Raw genomic sequence first — 20,552 nt, forward strand, 5'->3', positions numbered from 1 at the left:
AGGCCCATTGTTGTGCCATACATCCAAGAACATCACCACATGTTGCAGCAGGATAATGCACGGCCCCATGTTGCAAGGATCTGTACACAATTCTTGGAAGCTGAAAATGTCCCAGTTCTTGCATGGCCGGCATACTCACCGGACATGTCACCCATTGAGCATGTTTGGGATGCTCTGGACCAGCGTATACGACAGCGTGTACCAGTTCCTGCCAATATCCAGCAACTTCGCACAGCCATTGAAGAGGAGTGGACCAACATTCCACAGGCCACAACTGACAACCTGATCGACTCTATGCGAAGGAGATGTGTTGCACTGCATGAGGCAAATGGTGGTCACACCAGATACTGACTGGTATCCCCCCCCAATAAAACAAAACTGCACCTTTCAGAGTGGCCTTTTATTGTGGGCAGTCTAAGGCACACCTGTGCACTAATCATGGTGTCTAATCAGCATCTTGATATGGCACACCTGTGAGGTGGGATGGATTATCTCAGCAAAGGAGAAGTGCTCACTATCACAGATTTAGACTGGTTTGTGAACAATATTTGAGGAAAATGGTGATATTGTGTATGTGGAAAAAGTTTTAGATCTTTGAGTTCATCTCATACAAAATGGGAGCAAAACCAAAAGTGTTGCGTTTATATTTTTGTTGAGTGTAAAACCTTAGTGACAAAGTGCTTCACGAGAAAAGGGCAAAAAAGAAAGCAATAAATTAATGTAACAAATATCAACAATAACAAACAAGTAAAGGAACGACTATAGGCACAGCTAGTGAATGTTTCAGTTTGAACCCCTCCCAACATAGTCGACTTACACTAAAACAAAAAGATATATTTACTTCATCTAGTCATCGTATCATAAATATTTGCAATATAACGTAGATGGAAAAAAAGCATTTTTGTAAACTCTCTTCTGAGAAGATCAAATGCCACACGTCCAAAACTTGGTTGTTTTAATGTGAGTGGTCAACCAGCTCCTCACAGAAACGGATGGTTTAGAGAGTCGGCTGCAAGTTTTCATCAGGGTTGCCACCAACAGACCAGATATCTTCGAAAAGTAAACTGCAACACACTGCTACAATTAATTGTATAAGAACTGGACAAGTTCCTGTGATGAGTTCTTTCACAAATCACAACAAGAGAAACACATATCTGATTTAAGAAAGCAGACGTGTTTCTCTGGTGTTCCTACACACATACTGTTAAGTTCCTCAGGTACTCGCCCAGCTCAGCGGCGTGTCGGCCGAGTTACCCGCCAGCCGGAGTGAACTGCTGCATCCCACTGCCCTACAATTAATGCTCTGAGAAGAAACACCTCTCTAATTTTAAGTAAAATATCAATTGATGCAGCTCTATTTAGGTGTCATACAAAACAAATAATGAATGTTTTCAATTCATGTAATTGAAAGAATATTTTTATTTCTTGAAAGATTAAAGATAGAAGCACCATTTACAATTTTCCAATTCAATCTTTTAGCTCATGCAATCATTCTTACCGTTGCACAAAGGCAAACATTCACTATTTGTATATTAGCCAGCCAGCACAGTTTACTATAGCTGAAAGCTAACAATACATTTAAAGTTCAGATTTTCATGTTTATTGGGTTGCAATTACCTGTACCTAGCACTTTTTGTGAAGAGACCTACAAAAATACAGGATCTTTTTCTCCTTGAGAAACACAAAGCCTAACAACCCCCCCCCGACAAAAAACACCCATTCCATTGCAAACCACAGCCAAAACATGCACTCATATACAACACATGCACATCTCAGACACACAGAAGACACACTGTGTGTAAGACTGCAGATTCTGCCGCACTCATCCTGCCAATTCTGGTTGTGAGGTCACGTGTCCAGCGTGGAGTACAGTGGACAACAGATAGCATGTAGCCTCTCCAGATCTGGACAAGAACTCCTATTCTGGGGGCGCTATGATTCATAATATGTAGACCAACGAGGGACCAAAAGATGCATGTGTGGTTGAAAAAAACCAAGCATCATCATGACATTTCAGCATTAAATTCTTAGTAGGACCTATTTTCAGTCAGGTGTGGCACCAGAATGCAATACTTTGAGCAGATCTCACCCGGTGAGGTTGTGCTTACTCGTCACTGCGCCAAACGCACAAAGACAGCATATAAGTGAGTACGTAACTACTTGGCTTTGGTTTGCCAGACATTCCTTCATCTCTTTCTTTTCTTCCAATAATACTGTGCTTGTGTGTGCAACATTATACTCACCTGCTGTGATCAGGGAGGTGGAATGAATTGGGTGAACACAAGCACGCAACAAAAGCCAAAAGGAGCCGCACTGTTACAATCGACAAAAAACAGACGACACAGAGAGCCGTGTTAAGCTGTACAGAACACGCATCCTTGTTCCAAACCAGTGGGTTTGTTAGGACGGGGAGTGTGGGCTCTATTCAGTGAAGTTCTATGGCAACGCTGCTCTGCAGGCCCAGATGGACCGAGGAGGAAGAAGAATAAGAAGAAGAGGAGAGGGGAGCCGTGAAATACAGGAAGATGGAATGTGGGAGTGAAATGGTGAGATAGAGATAATGAGGTGTGGGGGAAGGGGGGGCAGAAAAAAAAATGCTGCACGTCAGATCAGTGGGTACAAGGCGTGGCAGGGAAATCACTGGATGTGGGAGGTGAAACAAGAGAATGTAACAGGCAGTGCGGCAATATTACAATCTGCTCAGTTAGGAAGCAACAAGGCGTCTGTAACAAGAGGTGATGCAAACCATCTTTCACATTCCTCTTCTGTCGCTCTGGTACCCACGCTGGCCAGGTTTGTAACCTGAGCAGGAGGTTGCGGTTTGTGTTTTACCAACGATACATTTCACAAGGATTTTGTGTTTCTGCCTCACACTCCCAGCAACATCCTTGAGGTCAACCTACACTTTCAAAAGTCAATGAAGGCTATAGAATTAATCATAACTCCCCCTGTGTATCCTGGATTGTGTACATATCATATCTGAGTATTAGAGGCAACTGTGCAACAATGCACCATCAAGAGCAGAAAAAACTATATACGAGGGCTGTCAATAAAGTATAAGTCCTTTTTATTTTTTTCAGAAACTATATGGATTTCATTCATATGTTTTTACGTCAGACATGCTTGAACCCTCGTGCGCATGCGTGAGTTTTTCCACGCCTGTCGGTGACGTCATTCGCCTGTGAGCACTCCTTGTGGGAGGAGTCATCCAGCCCCTCGTCGGAATTCCTTTGTCTGAGAAGCTGCTGAGAGACTGGCGCTTTATTTGATCAAAATTTTTTCTAAACCTTTGAGGCACATCGAAGTGGACACGGTTCGAAAAATTAAGCTGGTTTTCGGTGAAAATTTTAACGGCTGATGAGAGATTTTGAGGTGATACTGTCGCTTTAAGGACTTCCCACGCAGCGGGACGTCACGCAGCGGTCCCAGGCGCCGTCGTCAGCCTGTTTCAAGCTGAAAACCTCCACATTTCAGGCTCTATTGATCCAGGACGTCGTGAGAGAACAGAGAAGTTTCAGAAGAAGTCGGTTTCAGCATTTTATCCGGATATTCCACTGTTAAAGGAGATTTTTTTAATGAAAGACGTGCGGACGGATTGCAGCGTCGGCTCGCAGCCGCCGCGACGCTCCGCCACAGGAAAAACACCTCTGTTGGAAGCCTTAAGGACAAGTTGGAACATGCCCAACTGTTAAACAATTTCTCAGATACTCACTCCACTGAAAGCCATCAAAAGCCGCCTGGATTTTACAAATGGTTATCAACACGGAGGTGTTTTTCCTGTGCCGCCGCACCACGCCGGCTGCGTCCCGTAGTGCCTCATCTTTCAGACCTTTCCCTTGGTCAGGGTTTTGGCCAGGGTTTCAAGCTTATCCTTGTTCCTACACCACTCCCAGACGCATTTCGACAAGGAAAATCCAAGTGGCATGGTGCTGCCCCTTGTCTTCCGCTTCTTTCACAACTTTTAGCTTGAACACAGCCGACTAACAACATTTGCACAGAACCATTTTATGTAACTCCATAGCAGCTACTACACACAGAAAAACAACATTTGTTTCAAGTCTGTGCTGCTTCTCTTGCATGCAGTACGCATGTACCATAAGGCCGTACTGTGGACAGCATGCATGGATGCACCTGTGTGCAAATGATCGCCAATAAATGCCCCCTTCATGAAAATTTCACACACTCAGGGCAAGAGTGTAAATAGGCTGGTAAAAAACATCATCTCTGACACTAACTACGTTCTGAGCAGTGAATATGTCCTTCTTCCATCTGGACGCCGATACAGTGTTCCACGGTTTAATAAGGTCAGACATTCTTTTGTGCATCAGTTGATATTTAAACTAAATAAGGAGCTTAATCCATAACAACATTATCAAGGCTGTAATGCGAGTAAATTTTTGTTGTATGGATTGTTTGTTTGTGAAATATTTGTGTTGTTTATGTACTGTGTTGTAACGGAGCTACTGAATATGTAAGACAAATTTCAGCTCTCTGATCTGACAATAAAGTATTATCTCGCCTGATTTTATAAGTCGTATTTATTTTTGCAATGTGGTATTACTGCTTCAAGGATCAAGAAGGAAAATGTATTTAACTCGTGCATTATTTATTTATAACCGAAACATCATGTTAGTGAGCAGAAGGTAACGAGCTAATTAATGTTACTGTAAAAGACGCAACGAACTCAAGAGTAAACTGCTTCTTGTCAGTACTGAAAAGAAGAAAACGTCAAGGAGGAGCTGAACGTGTGCACATTAACCTCACTAAATGTAAAAAACCTTTTAAATTGATTATACCTTTTTTAAATCATTACAGTTAGCCTTACCTTAGCCTAGCCATCCTCTTAGTTGGGGTTCTGGCTGTCCCAAAATGTGCAAAGAATTCGAATGCCTAGTAGCATAAAAGTTATTCCCCATCTTTATTCATGAGTGCATGAAGGTTATTCACTCTCTTTATTCAAGGGGGGGGGGGGGGGGGGAATCTATCAGTTTGACACCATGATTTATTAATTTCACTCATTCTCTAAGATCCAACACACCCTCCTCATTCAGATCTTCTTCAGTTTAATGGTGTATTGCCACCACCTTCTGCTCTGGAGTATGCATCAGACAGTATCTCTTGCAGATCAGTATATAGAAGCAGCACGTCACTTGTGTAGACAATACCATCTTGTGGCTGCAGATGATAATGCTGTTTTTTTTTTTTTTACGCGTCACAGGATGCATAGAAAAAAAAACACAACATACACCAGAAAATACAGTACCTACTGTATTCCAACTTAAACCTATAGCATCAGAGTGGCCATGTAAATCAGTTGTCAATGTTTTAAAATAAGCCCGAACAACATTTTCTGGTACCACAATCCTGATTCAACTTCAGCAAAATCACAAGATAGCTTCTGCAGTGGAATGTGGCACCTTCACTTTCAATTTTTTAAATTTTAAATTTTCAGCTTTTTAAATTTTAAAACCTTTCACTATACTGATTTCAATGACTTCCTGGATTTGGCCACGTTCACATATTTCAAGTAATTCACAGGCACATCAATGTAAATGGATGTAAATGTAACTTCATGGTTTATTTTTCTGGCATGAACTCATAAGCTGCTCTCATTTTTCCACATTTCACTTTTTCTGTACTTGTTTTATGTGGCACAAATCAGTTTGCCAAAAACAGGCACAAGAATAGCGCCAAGGAAAGGAAAAATGCGCAAACAGTGCAGAGAAGGAAAGAGTGAAAAAGGAGGAAGCATGGAGAAAAGAAGGGAAGAAAGAAACATAGGGTGGAACTGCCAAACATTCCACAGTTGGGGCGTGACCCTGCGAGTACAAGTGCGTCTATCCACACATTTCCCGAAATTACTTTATTTGATTTCGTACACAAACTTGACAGCCAAGATAGAGAAGAGGGAAAAAAGAGAAGAAGCTCAAGCTGATTTGTGGAATAAAAGAAAAGCCAAACAGAAAAATGGAGACGAAGAGCAGAAATAATGAGTGTGGGAAATGAAAATCGGACCTTGGGCTAAAAACATCTGTAAGAATGAAAGTGAAAGAGATTAAAAGACAAGTAACATATTTGCTGACATAAGAGATCAGAAATATTCTGACATGCCTCAGCACGAGGTTTTCTTTCTTTTTTTTTAGTTGACTCAGTGAGACGGCAAGTAGAGTTTCCTGCAGCTGGCGGCGGCCCAGCAATAGAGAAAGTGATAAACAGATCATCCGCTTCGTTGTTACTTTGAATAAACCCACACACAAAATACACACAAATCCGTTTGAACTCATTCGTGAATGCACACACGGGCGCGCTCACAGGTGTACCAATCAGGCTGTAAATCTAACTTTGTGATTCATTTCGCTGGCACAAACTCACAAGCTGCTGTCATTTGCCCCACATTAAATTAGTTTTGACAGTGATATTAACGCCCGAATTAAAAACCCACGCTAAAAGTCAAAGCACATCCTAATTCCAATACATGAATATTTAAATCATCATAAGAATAAAAGGTGTCAGGATTTAGTGCAGTGGTCTCAAACTGAGAGTCAGGGGGCCGGATAAGGTCCATAATCATGGAGCCCACAGGCCACATCCTGTCTTATCAGGTATTATTAAAAATGGTACACATGGAAAGTTGATTTAACCAGAAGGTACTTTGTACTTTAATCATACAGACCAGTATGATAAACTTTTATCCTCCATGTTGGATTCTTACACATTTTTTCAACTGGCTGGTTTTGATGACGCCGAATAGCTCTTACAGTATTTTTCACGTATTATCTTATTTGCTTCAATCTGAATCCATATTACATGTTGGTGCTACATAATTAACTTAATTGTTGGATTACCAGCCTATAGGCCGGTAACCCTATGTCGTGGTACAGCGTCTGCTACAGTCATTGGCATCGTCGTCCATTTATTGCGATATCTCAAAAACTGTCTGATAATTTTTTTCTAATTTGGCAAGGTGTAATATGGGTCACTGACATATTTCACATCAAAAAATTAAAGCCACAGATTTGTTTGTTTGAAAATAGCAGCCATTTTTATGTTGAAAATAGCCAATGTGGGTAGTTCGACCCGATTTTCTCAAAAACTGTCCGATAACTTTTCTTTTAATAGGGCACAATATTGGTCATCGACATTGTTCCCCTCCCAAAATTATGTGCGTAGATTCATTTGTTTGGAAATGGCAGCCATTTTTATGCCAAAAATGGCCATTTTGCCTTGAGCTTTAATTGAGCCGGTAACCCACAGAGCCCTTGGCATTCTAGGGTTTTGTTTTTTTTTTGGTGAGTGGATTAAAGGTTAAAGGAGTTCAACAACAAAAACTGTGGTATGTCAGAGGAAATGAAGTACCCAGAAACTACATCAGATCATTTTAGGAGGTGGGCTGTAATTACTGGAACTTAAGGAGCTTTTACAGAACTGAAGCTGGGTGGTATTTCGCCGAAATTTCTGTGGCAAAGCAACCAAACATCACCTATTAGTGACCAAAACCAAGCAGATTAAAACAAGATGTTGTTGACTGAAGACAAGTCCTGAATCCAGCAAAAACTGACTCAACGTAGTGGTTGAGGTAGATACCAGGTAACAAAGACAACCGAATTTTTGCTCAGAACATGTTAATGTTAGCTACATTAGCATGTCACTAATAAAGTCACTAGCTAAAATTTAATGTGACAATCACATATGTAAAGTTTATGTCAACGCTTCCAAAAAGTCTAGGTTGTATGGTGAAGTTCACCAGGATTTTAATCAAAACCATAATGAATGCACACAATAAAAAATATCATGGTACATTTGCTGTGTTTTAAGTATAAGCAGTAAATAAGCAGGAGAAGGATTTGGCCAAGGATAGGGAAGTGTGGGAAGAGCTGTTGGTGTACTGCCACCATGACCCAGACTCAGAAAATGAGTGAATGAATGATTTTAAGCAGCACCCGTAACAAAAACAAAAACCCTGAACTTACTAAGTTCAGTGCTGGATATCATTAAATTGCACCATTATATAAGGCTTACTTTAAAAAAAAAAAAGAAGCATAAAATCACACCGTCAATTTAGGTTAAACCAAGTTAGAACGTAAATGGCAGTTTTTAGACCTGAAAAGTAAACTTGTAGGAGTTGTCATTTCACTGGCATGCTTGCAGGCAAAGCTTAAATCTAATGACCTCTGAGTGAAAGCCCTTAAGTGAGCTTTTGTTTAAATAGTTGTTCATTTATTGCATCATATCATTATAACAATACTGAACAGTGACACATTGCAGGGTTTTCTTACATTGTGTGAGCCTACTGAATATCAACCATCGCCCAGAAACTGAGAAAAAAATCAAAATGAACACTGACATTTCAAAGTTCTAATGGTCATGAACTAATCCTGCATACTGAACTCTTCTGTCAGTTAAATCAACCAACTCTATGCTTACAATAGTGATATTTCACCCAAATCCTTTTATTGTACACTAGAGCGTTGCCCGTGGGGACGCATGGGCTTTAGATTGGGTAGTGTTTAGAAAATAGGTAGCTGACATTTTTCAAGGGTGGTAATAAATTATGCAAAGTTTCAATAATGATTTGGAATAGTGTGTGAGTCCAGAATGCAAATATCAACATCCACTTGTGTTAACGTAATATTTGTAATTTCTCCAAAGATATTAGTCCTAACAACACTCGGTTGTGGCGGCGTTCATCCTTGACCCAAAATACATAAGTATACCAAACGGCAAATGTCAGCTCTCCCCAGTTTCTCTGTGTTCGAAGGCACACACACACACACACACACACACACACACACACACACACACACACACACACACACACACACACACACACACACACACACACACACACACGTACATAGAGGCCACTTGGCTTTTAATATATAGATGATATACCGCCCCCTGCTGGAATGGATTGTGAATTCAGAATGTAATTATCAATGGCCATTTTTCACTGTTAAGTAACACGCCTAATTTCTCCAAAAATATTTGTCCTATCAACTTTCCGTTTTGGCTGCGTTCATCCTTGACCCAAAATACATACCAAACGGAAAATGTCTGCTCTCCCCAGTTTCTCTGTGATCGAAGCCACACACACACACACACACACACACACACACACACACACACACACACACACACACACACACACACACACACACAGAGCCACTTGGCTTTTAATATATACATGTCACTTTTAAAACTTTCCCAACAACGAACCATTTTGTTCTCTGTAAAAAATAAAACCAAATGTGAGCTCATCAGCAGAGCTGGGAAGTTCAGCTGAGGCCAAGATTCATGTGACTAAAAACTCAGTGAATCTGTGAGTGAACTGCTGGCTGAGAGAGAGGACAGAAAGAATGAAGAGACAGCAGAGAGAGAAAGCAGCACAGAAAGAAACAAATTTACTCTACATGGCAACTAACTTAACCGCTTCACCACACCCCGGTAAAATTTCTGAATTGGAACTGACTCGGAACACCTGATTTGCTTGGAGTGCATCGGGTAGTTTATTTGAGATCACTGACTGAGAGATTTGTGTCCATTATGTGCTGACGAACGTGTTCACACATGGAACACAAGTTTAAATGTAATCCAGCTGTTTCAACCAGGTGGGATTTGACTCGCCAGAAAATTGGGAATCCCCGACCAGGCTGTCTGTGGAATCTGTTAACCCGCCTTTAAGATCTGTTGTTAGCAAGTCAGATCCAACATAATGTGTTTAAAGCAGATAATCCCAAAAATCCTTTTGAAACTACAAATTAAATATGTCGAGATGAGCAAATTACAGACTTGCATTTCCTGAATTTTGTGGCTTGTTGAGGCTGAAAGAAAATCCCGCTTCTGGAATAGCTGTAATGGCAATAATAACGTTGGCACAATCAACAAATACTCCACAGCAAAGTTGCAGTACAAAGTGTACATCACAGGTTACCAAAGGACTGGTGGCCCATGGCTACCAAAAGATGTTCTGTGGCCAGCAGATATTCCATGTAAGTGGCCCCCTGTGGCCACCATGTTTCACGTCTTCACAAATGCTGTATTACCCAACAATTCCACAAACATCCCAAGCCTTCAAATCTGTCAGTCAAATATTCTAATAAAAACAGTGAACCGAAGAGTAATGATGCCGTTGGAAAACGTCTGTGCGAGTACTGTCCTCGGCGTCAGCTGCCTTTTAGTTACCAATATGTCGGGGCTACTGAAGTATGGGTTTACCAAGCCTACTTAAACTGCTAGCATAACTACACAACTTGAACCAGAAACAAAAAAGGTAGTCTACGGGGATGGGGGAGCGACTGGAAGCAGCTGTTTAAGTGGCTGGAATTTGACACGTATTAAAGCAAGAGTTTCAGCGGTGCATGACAGCGGTTAACTCAACTAGCTAAGATGTCGAGGTAATTTTTTTCCCCACTCCCATAAGAAACCATCCTTTCAGGAAACACCTCCTCACAATTCATGGAAAACGTGGATCACACTTGTGGTTCTTGGCAGCACAGCTTGCAGTTAAATCCTCCAAAAACACATAATTTGAATTAAATTCAACTTAAAATAGTTACATAATGTCACTCAGTTAATGACATTTAATTTATTGAAGAACAGGAAAGGAAGAACTTGTGTAAAGCCATGTTTTTTAACTTGTTTTGAAACAGATGTACGTTGGGCCACCAAAAATGTACTATGGCCACCAATTTTAGTGGTCTGGTTGCCCGTGGGGCCAGTGTTTAAAAATGTGAGCACCTATCCCTGTGGATATTCCGTACAGACACACGTCTTTCTGAAGTGACTAGCGGGGGTGAGTACGCGCGATCTGCGCTTGTTCCCTACCTGGGCTTCGTCCTGCACAACTCTGTACTGCTCCTTCCAGACGCTCATCTTCGTGGCTTCATCTTTTCGCAACGCCCTCTCTTTCTTCAGCTCTGGACTCCAAAACGTCTTAATGGAATTCATAGAGGAGCTCAGTTTGGACTCTTTTGCCTCCAGCTAAAAGAGAGCAATACACACGTCGGCATCCGTCTTCTGACCACCTTGTTGTATCATATTACATCTATCACTGAGGTGTGTCATAGTAAAGTACTGGATAATAAATGTGGCTTAAAGTCAGGGCAAGATGTTCGCGGAATCCCCATGAGTTAGTCAGTAAATATAAAAAAACCCTTGGAGATTTAAATTTAAAGTGTAGGTCCGTACTTCTCTGCGTAGTAGCTCGTTCTCTCTGAGCACTTCTTTCAGTTGTGTCTGCAGGTCCGACATGGCACCATCCCTCACCTGGTACACACATCCAGATACACAGTACACCATTAAACTCCATACTTGAAGAGAAAAACAACACATAATTTAATATTAATGATGTTATTATATATCATTTTCTGTTTAACACCTCATAGGAAGAGATTTACAAACAAATATTTAAAAAAAAAAAATTGCTGCTATAAATCTTTTCTGGAGGCCTGTGCTGGTGCTGCACCACGGAACCACGTTGGGTCCTGGATGGCAACAACCAGGCGAACAACTGGCCCATCCTCAAGTGTCAAAAGCAATCTATCTGCCGCAACCATATGGCCTTCTCCATGCTTCTCCTTGCTGTGGATCATGCACAGATGACCACCCACATGGCCAAAATGTTGTAGATACTGTTCAATCAAAATGCATGTGATGCTCCTCATCCGAGTCGTCCAAAGTAATCGCTCATTTGACGCAAAGTCATTGCTGTGGCAAGCAAGGACAATCCGACAGGAGCTATGACCGAAGACATCCAGGTTTTGCCTTAGGTTAGGGTTATCCATGAGTGCCAAAACGTAAATCTACCAAACGCATATATACAATATCAAGTCATATTTTCAGTCCAACTTTTTTCAAGGTAAGATGGGCAGCTCCAACTTGTCGGACACATTGCGCTTTGATATTTTTCACAAAAAGTTGTGTAATTAAGCCCGTCAGCACAATAGAAGAGTATATATGAATTAAAATCTGCCGTTTTAATAGGATAACTAGAGCTGTTGTGTCCAGAGCATCCTCAGCTCACAAAATACTGCATGTGGAAAAGTATAACTACTCATCGGAATAATAAACATAACAAATAAGCCGACGGTGGCTGAGATGTAAAATGTGAAAAGACAAAAAGGATTCTTGTTTTCTCTGAGACATTTTAAGAAACAAGTGGAGGATGACGCATCTTTGAGTCTGCGAGCTTACAGATGATGACTAATGGTGAAGAAGGCGCTTCACCCCCCCACGCAGCTCTTACTGACATTCTAAACTTCATTATACACTTTTGCATCTTCTATCTGACGGTAACGTTCTGTAAAACTAACTGACTCATGGATGAATGTTTTTAAAACCAGAAAAAAAGTGTATTCTCCTGTCTGAATGCTTTTTGTCAAAACTACCAAAGGCACCCATAAGAATGAATCAAAATCACAGGTCAGCAATTTAACCAGGTTGGACAGTTAAATAATGTTTTATTTTTTAAAGAATAAAAACCCTTTTCTTCATGGTTTCTTGACAAGATGTTTGACTGCTTTTTATAAAAAGCTTCGAATTTCAATTTGCTGCTAAAATCAACCTTAAGTAGGCTGCACATGATGTGATGATGCAACAAGAAATTCTCGTAGGATCTTGCATCTTGGCTCGCAGAAATTCAAGCATCTTCAGAGATGCGACTGCAGTATTTTCCTTATTACTTGTACATTATAAGGTACACTGCATGGTGTTATATAGATGTTACACATACATTGGCTCAAAGACCTGCACACAAATTTGCACCTGAGCTTCCATAATGAAAAAGTGTGATGACATATACACTCAACAAAAATATAAACACAACACTTTTGGTTTTGCTCCCATTTTGTATGAGATGAACTCAAAGATCTAAAACTTTTTCCACATACACAATATCACCATTTCCCTCAAATATTGTTCACAAACCAGTCTCAATCTGTGATAGTGAGCACTTCTCCTTTGCTGAGATAATCCATCCCACCTCACAGGTGTGCCATATCAAGATGCTGATTAGACACCATGATTAGTGCACAGGTGTGCCTTAGACTGCCCACAATAAAAGGCCACTCTGAAAGGTGCAGTTTTATCACACAGCACAATGCCACAGATGCCGCAAGATTTGAGGGAGCGTGCAATTAGCATGCTGACAGCAGGAATGTCAACCAGAGCTGTTGCTCGTGTACTGAATGTTCATTTCTCTACCATAAGCTGTCTCCAAAGGCGTTTCAGAGAATTTTGCAGTACATCCAACCAGCCTCACAACCACAGACCATGTGTAACCACACCAGCCCAGGACCTCCACATCCAGCATGTTCACCTCCAAGATCGTCTGAGACCAGCCACTCGGACAGCTGCTGAAACAATCGGTTTGCATAACCAAAGAATTTCTGCACAAACTGTCAGAAACTGTCTCAGGGAAGCTCATCTGCATGCTCGTCGTCCTCATCAGGGTCTCAACCTGACTCCAGTTTGTCGTCGTAACCGACTTGAGTGGGCGAATGCTCACATTCGCTGGCGTTTGGCATGTTGGAGAGGTGTTCTCTTCATGGATGAATCCCGGTTCACATTGTTCAGGGCAGATGGCAGACAGCGTGTGTGGCGTCGTGTGGGTGAGCGGTTTTCTGATGTCGATGTTGTGGATCGAGTGGCCCATGGTGGCGGTGGGGTTATGGTATGGGCAGGCGTCTGTTATGGACGAAGAACACAGGTGCATTTTATTGATGGCATTTTGAATGCACAGAGATACCGTGACGAGATCCTGAGGCCCATTGTTGTGCCATACATCCAAGAACATCACCTCATGTTGCAGCAGGATAATGCACGGCCCCATGTTGCAAGGATCTGTACACAATTCTTGGAAGCTGAAAATGTCCCAGTTCTTGCATGGCCGGCATACTCACTGGACATGTCACCCATTGAGCATGTTTGGGATGCTCTGGACCGGCGTATATGACAGCGTGTACCAGTTCCTGCCAATATCCAGCAACTTCGCACAGCCATTGAAGAGGAGTGAACCAACATTCCACAGGCCACAATTGACAACCTGATCAACTCTATGCGAAGGAGATGTGTTGCACTGCATGAGGCAAATGGTGGTCACACCAGATACTGACTGGTATCCCCCCCCACCCCCCCAATAAAACAAAACTGCACCTTTCAGAGTGGCCTTTTATTGTGGACAGTCTAAGGCAGACCTGTGCACTAATCATGGTGTCTAATCAGCATCTTGATATGGCACACCTGTGAGGTGGGATGGATTATCTCAGCAAAGGAGAAGTGCTCACTATCACAGATTTAGACTGGTTTGTGAACAATATTTGAGGGAAATGGTGATATTGTGTATGTGGAAAAAGTTTTAGATCTTTGAGTTCATCTCATACAAAATGGGAGCAAAACCAAAAGTGTTGCGTTTATATTTTTGTTGAGTGTAGTTTGCACAGTTTAATAAATCGTACACGAGAAAAATATATACAGTGAGGAAAATAAATATTTGAACACCCTGTGATTTTGCAAGTTCTACTACTTAGAAATCATGGAGTGGTCTGAAATTTTCATCTTAGGTGCATGTCCACTGTGAGAGACATAATAAAAAAAAAAAAAAAATCCGGAAATCACAATGTATGATTTTTAAATAATTTATTTGTATGTTACTGCCGCAAATAAGTATTTGAACACCTACCAACCAGCAAGAATTCTGGCTCACATAGACCTGTTAATTTTTCTTTAAGAAGCCCTCTTAAGATGCTGTAATGCAGAGGAAGCCTTTTCTGCGTACACGCCACAAACAGAGTCGATTGAGGTATGCTAAAGCACATTTGGACAAGCCAGCTTAATTTTGGAATAAGTTCCTGTGGACTAATGAAACTAAAATTGAGTTATTTGGACATAACAAGGGGTGGTATGCATGGCTGAAAAAGAACACAGCATTCCAAGAAAAACTCTTGCTACATACAGTAAAATGCTGTGTGGCTGTGTGGCCAGTGCAGGTACTGAGAATCTTGTTAAAGTTGGGGGTCACATGGATTCCAGTCAATATCAGCAGATTCTTGAGAATAATGCTCAGAATCAGTGACAAAGTTGAAATTGCGCAGGGGCTGGATCTGTCAACAAGACAATGACCCTAAACACTGCTCAAAATCTACTAAGGCATTCACGCAGAGGAACAAGTACAACGTCCTGAATGGTCATCTCAGTCCCCAGACCAGAATATTATTGAAAATCTGTGGTGTGATTTTAAGTGGGTTGTCCATGCTCGGAAACCAAAAAACCTGAGATGTTTTGTGAAGACGAATGGTCCAAAATACCTTCGACCAGAATCCAGACTCTCATTGGAAGCTATAGGAAGCGTTTAGAGGCTGTTATTTCTGCAAAAGGGGGATCTACTAAATATTGATGTATTTTTTCTGTTGGGTTGCCCAAATTTATGCACCTGCCTAATTTTGTTTAAAGAATTATTGCACACTTTCTGTAAATCCTATAAACTTCATTTCACTTCTCAAATATCACTGTGTTTGTCTGCTATATGATATATTTAACTGAAATTGCTGATCCAAACAACCAATGATTTGTAAAGGAAAATCATGGAAATAATCAGGGGTGCCCAAACATTTGCATACAACTGTAGCATTTTTAGTGTTCAACAAAATGCATCTTCATTACATATTAATTTCATTTTGTGCAGCAACACGCAGGTCTTGCTCCTCCTCCACTGTATGAATACAGGCGCTCTGTCCTGTGATTCTTCTGCAAAATGCTTTTGAATTACATTTATTAGCAGTGCATTACACTATCACAGTCACATCATACCATCATGGAGCATGTGGCCCATCTTTACTCTGTTGAACCCCCTCTTGCCTCCAAAAAGCAGAGTGCCGTGTTCAGCAGCATGAAAGCGCATTCACTGCAGTCTTATGGGAAAACGTGGAAATGTTTAAATGTGGTTTAAACTGCAGTGACATGCTATTGATGCGCTGTCTGACAAATTACACTAAAACACCTGGTAAAAGCAGGCCTCCTGTCAGTCGGGAAAGGTGGGGTTTTTTTTTTAGTTTTTCTTCTCAGTTACTATTGCCTGCAGAGGTGTGAGTAGGAGCAGAGATGGGGAGAAACAAGGATATTACAGACTGAATTAAAAAAAATAAAGACACAAACAATACGATTGTGATACAAATCAACAACTTTGTCAGGATACCCAACTAGCAATAATACTTGAATCCAAAAATACCAGACAAAGGAAGAAAATTTGTTCATTTAAATAAAAGCAGTACAACTTTTACCCTTCAGGTTATGAACTGTAGCTTGGAAGGTGTGGGAAATAAGGAATTAAGGCCTCACCTGTCTCATGGAGTGAGGCACAGTAGCCGCCTGAGGAGACTGGCTTTGAATTTCTCCACCAAATGCTATTGCATCACTGGGCATGACCAGTGCACCGCTCCCCCCTCCTCCTCCTCCAGTGTGTATATTCGGACTGCTGCCCATGACGGCCGCTCGCACCCCGTAGGGTACCCTGGCCCCGGCCCTGCCCAGGGTCATGGTGCTTTTTGGGACTGAAGGGTTCAGCCCGCTACCCATGCTGCTACCAAGACTGACTGGGTCTTCGGCCGTGTTGCTAAAGTACATGGGCCCGCTTGTAGCATACGCAGCATTAAGAGACTGAATATTCTCCATTGACAAGGTTTTGCCAGAGCCACTGAGTCCAACAGTGGAGCTGCTGCCACTGTTTCGTCTGTTTCCAAGGAGTGGTGAGCGAGGGAGGCGAGGGGATCGGCCAGGGCTCCCAGAAACCGATCCGTTGCCGTTGGATCCAACCACGTCCAACTTGGTGACAGAGCGAGAGCTGTTGTACATGGTGAAGAAATGTAGAGTGTATTCTGAAGAAACAAAAGAAGTCCAAGTGAACACGTAGACAGATGAACCAACAGTGTCCAAAGTCCGCTGATGTCCTGAGAAAGATTATTTGGAAAAACCCTGTAAGAACTAATCACAATCTAGATGAGTAATTAACCACTTAATGAGTAGTTTGGGGGGCAAACGTCAGATCACCAGAGGCAAAAAATGAGAAATGGGCATCAAGAAAAAAAAAAAAATCTAAATGTAGCATCTGAGAACATAAAATCCTGTCTGGCGTCCTCCTCGGTGGGACGTATCCTGATGCAGTGTTAACATCGCTGCTATCAAAGCCTTCCTGACATGATCACTGTAATCCAATGAGCGCCAAGCGGTAATCAACGGGGCATCGCTTCTGATAAGGCAGCTACTGCGTTCAGTCTACCACATCTGAGATGATGCAATCACCTAGAAGAGAGAAAAGAAGAACAGGCAAGAAATGACTAATGAACATCGGAACAAGACTTTAAACATTTGCTTTCTGCACTACAACCACACTGAAAAAAGAAAAATCTGTTAGTTAATCAATACGGTATTTCTTCATCTGAATAATTACTGATGCCATACGAAAGGGAAAATAAATGCGTCTTTAGTCTGGACTTGAAAGTCTCAACAGAATCTGATTGCTTTATTGACGCAGGGAGATCATTCCACAGAACAGGGGCACAATAAGAGAAAGCTCTGCACCTTGAGAATGCAAAGCCCAGGCCGGTACGTAGGATTTAATCAGGTCAGCCAGGTAGGGAGGTGTCAGTCCGTGAACAATTTTATAGGCCAGTAGTGGAACCTTAAAATCTGATCTCACAGAGACAGGAAGCCAGTGAAGAGGTGCCAAAATGGGTGTAATATTCAACTGAATATATACAACTATCACACACTGCTTAAAAAAAAAAAAAAAAAAATACAGGCATTACTTGAGTAAAAGTAACATTAGCATTTCAAAACCCATTAGCTCTAAAGATCCTCTTACAATTCTTCATTTTATACCATTCTAAACTAAATATCTTCAGCATTTATGAGCTTTTAACAACTGTTGGGTCCGATTTGACATTATTTCCCCACAGTGTCTGTCAAAGGTGGTCAGGGATGCTACATGTACTATTTGTGTTTTTGACATTTTTCCAGCTTGGGTCATTGAAGATCTCAGGTCATTCTTGGGACCTTCTGTGTTGAGTGTTGTTAATTTAATCGCTCACCACTGACATTGTTCCTGCTTAACTTAAAACGGTCTATCTATGTATTCTACCTCATAGTCACAATATTTCCAAAAATGGTCCCAAGAATTTTTCTTCCCATAAGTAGAATTCAGCCTTTGACAATATCAACAGTTAACATCTCAGTTTCAGGCTTATTAACAGGCCAGTGATTTCTCATGACCCATTTCAATCTAACTGGACCCCTATTTTTGGGTCCTGACCTGATCCTTGAGCATCCCTGAGGTGGCGCATCTTTTTTCGACTGATGTTCTGCTCGGTGCACATCTTTGGCTGGAGAGATATTACTGACGGCCAAACGAGCACAACCGTGGGCATAAGCAGGCACACGCCATCTGCTGCCTCCCAACAGGCCAATAACACACCTGGACAGAAGCAGACCAGGACCCTGTCTCCAGCAGTGATGCACACACACAAATGTGCACTTAAACGGCTGATTTACGTAAACAAAAGATGCACAGGTGCAGAAACACACAGGAAGCCACATCCCCATCAGTGAACTCACACATTAATACACGAAATACATCATCAGGGGCTTTCAGTGGACTTGAAACCACAAGTCAATTCATGCAATTGTTATTCTAGATCAAATTATTTGCAACTATTTTGATTGTTCAAATCTTTTATCAGGTTTAAAGGTGACAGATTTTGACTTGTTCTTCTTTCATTTGCTAATTTTCTGTGTTTTAAAGGCAAGGCAAATGAAAAAGCCTGTAAAAATCCATAAATTAACGGCATCATTGTAAAAGCCGCAGTGTTCAAAGCGTGTGAAAAAAGTACCGGCTTATAGTCTGGAAATTATGGTATACTGATATCGCAGAATAAATCAATCACAAACAATATCTTTATTTACATTTTAACGGCGTCTCCAGGAACATGTGCGTGTGTGCCTACATGAGCGTTTGAAAAGGGTGGAAGTTAGCTTTGACCGTGTGTGATGCACATGCATGCTGATGTTCACAAGATGTCTTGCAAATCACTGCAGAGCTGTTACAAAAATGGAGTTTTCAGTTTTAGAAGTGTTTATTTGTTGCTAGCTTCTCATACATAATATATGAGAAAAGTGTTAGATTTACAGAGAAACATATAGTGAGCAGCTAGCGAGACCAGCCAGTGACGTCACCACGCTAACATCCGTGAGATGCCTTGGTGCTATATAAAACAAAACAAACTGAAAGTAATACAGAGGTATTTTAGAACATTTATTGTGCAAAACTGTAATAAATAACTAAATAATACTGCAAATGTAGCAAATAGGAAAAATAACGCACCTTTTATCCAATCAACAAAAACAATGTAACATAATACAATATTACAAAATAAATAGCTGTTCTGTAGTTACAGTGTTGGGGGAATATGTCTGTATTGTGCCAAATTAAAGGTTCTTTGCAGGGAGCGTTATTATTTTTTTTTTTAATTTAACTGGATGGAGGCGGAGGGCAGGAGTGGTGGCTAAGTGGTTAATGCGCTTGGTTTCAGTTCAGAAGGTTCCGGGTTCAAATCCCACCCCTGCCACATTTCTCCATGTAATGTGGAGTTGAGTCAGGAAGGGCATCCGGTGTAAAACCTGTGCCAATTCAACATGCAGATCCACCTTGGATTTGCTGTGGCGACCCCGAGTGCAAACAAGGGACTTACTATTTAACTGGATGGAAGCAAAACAAAAACAAAAATTTGTGTTGATCCTATGTAAAATAAAACCCCAGAAAAAGTTGAAAAGATATGGAAAAAGCATATTTAGGAAGAAGAAGAAGAAGAAAAAGGCTGTGATCCTTTCATTTACTTTGACTTCTATTTTATTGCAGTCAGCATGACCCAATGACATTTCATGTTTTGTGTAGTCAACTTCATTTCATTATTGATTCATTCCTGCATTCCACATTCCAAAAAAGTTGAGGTTTTGAGTTGAAATTTTGTCTAAATATATGGATTAAATAATCACTTCTACAATCTGTTTTCTTGGGACAAGTGAGGGGATGGATACATGAATCACTAAATATGTCTTGGACTTCATTTACATACGTAATTATGAAATACAAAGAGTACTACATTTCTCGGTGTGGCAAACACCAACTATTCCTGGTTTTAACATCTCACAAGTGAATCTCTGTTATCTCTCAGTGTATATGTTAATCAGACAAAACATTTTAAAAGATCACTCTTAGCTCATTGAAATTTTGTGTAGATTTTATAAATCAGTCAGTCACTCATAATTTCTCATGAACCGCTCAACTTTGCACTTTTCTCTGCGCTGTTGACTGCACTACCCACATCTATTTGCGTTGGCTGTCCAAACAACTTCTTGGAGACACTGGCAACAGGCACCGTCGAACACGCTTATGACGCAGTTAGCATAGGAGACCCAGGAAACACAAGCATGACTCCCCAATCGCCATCTGCCCACAAACTCACCCTCCCCTCTCTGCCATTCACACTTGCACTTTCATGCCTCTG

General features: G+C 41.2%; 1 protein-coding gene across 7 annotated transcripts in view; it reads right to left on the minus strand.

Annotated features, from left to right (window-relative positions):
• Window positions 1-16,966, minus strand: part of LOC117504381 (ELKS/Rab6-interacting/CAST family member 1-like) — a 203,519-nt gene extending 186,553 nt beyond the window's left edge. For 2 of the 7 annotated variants that reach the window (XR_004558776.1, XM_034163850.1), the window contains exons 1-3: window positions 16,333-16,966; window positions 11,188-11,265; window positions 10,825-10,980 (exon numbers count right to left, since the gene is read on the minus strand). Coding sequence is in view for 1 of the 7 variants with exons in the window: in XM_034163850.1 (XP_034019741.1) it covers window positions 10,825-10,980; window positions 11,188-11,265; window positions 16,333-16,845 (747 nt within the window). In the remaining 6 variants the exon portion in view is untranslated. The remainder of the gene's footprint in view (window positions 1-10,824; window positions 10,981-11,187; window positions 11,266-16,332) is intronic. The other 5 variants (XR_004558777.1, XR_004558779.1, XR_004558778.1 and 2 more) reach the window with 5 other exon arrangements.
• Between the last annotated feature and the right edge of the window lie 3,586 nt (window positions 16,967-20,552).

This window comes from Thalassophryne amazonica, chromosome 22 (genome assembly GCF_902500255.1).
Source record: "Thalassophryne amazonica chromosome 22, fThaAma1.1, whole genome shotgun sequence".
Taxonomy (NCBI): domain Eukaryota; kingdom Metazoa; phylum Chordata; class Actinopteri; order Batrachoidiformes; family Batrachoididae; genus Thalassophryne; species Thalassophryne amazonica.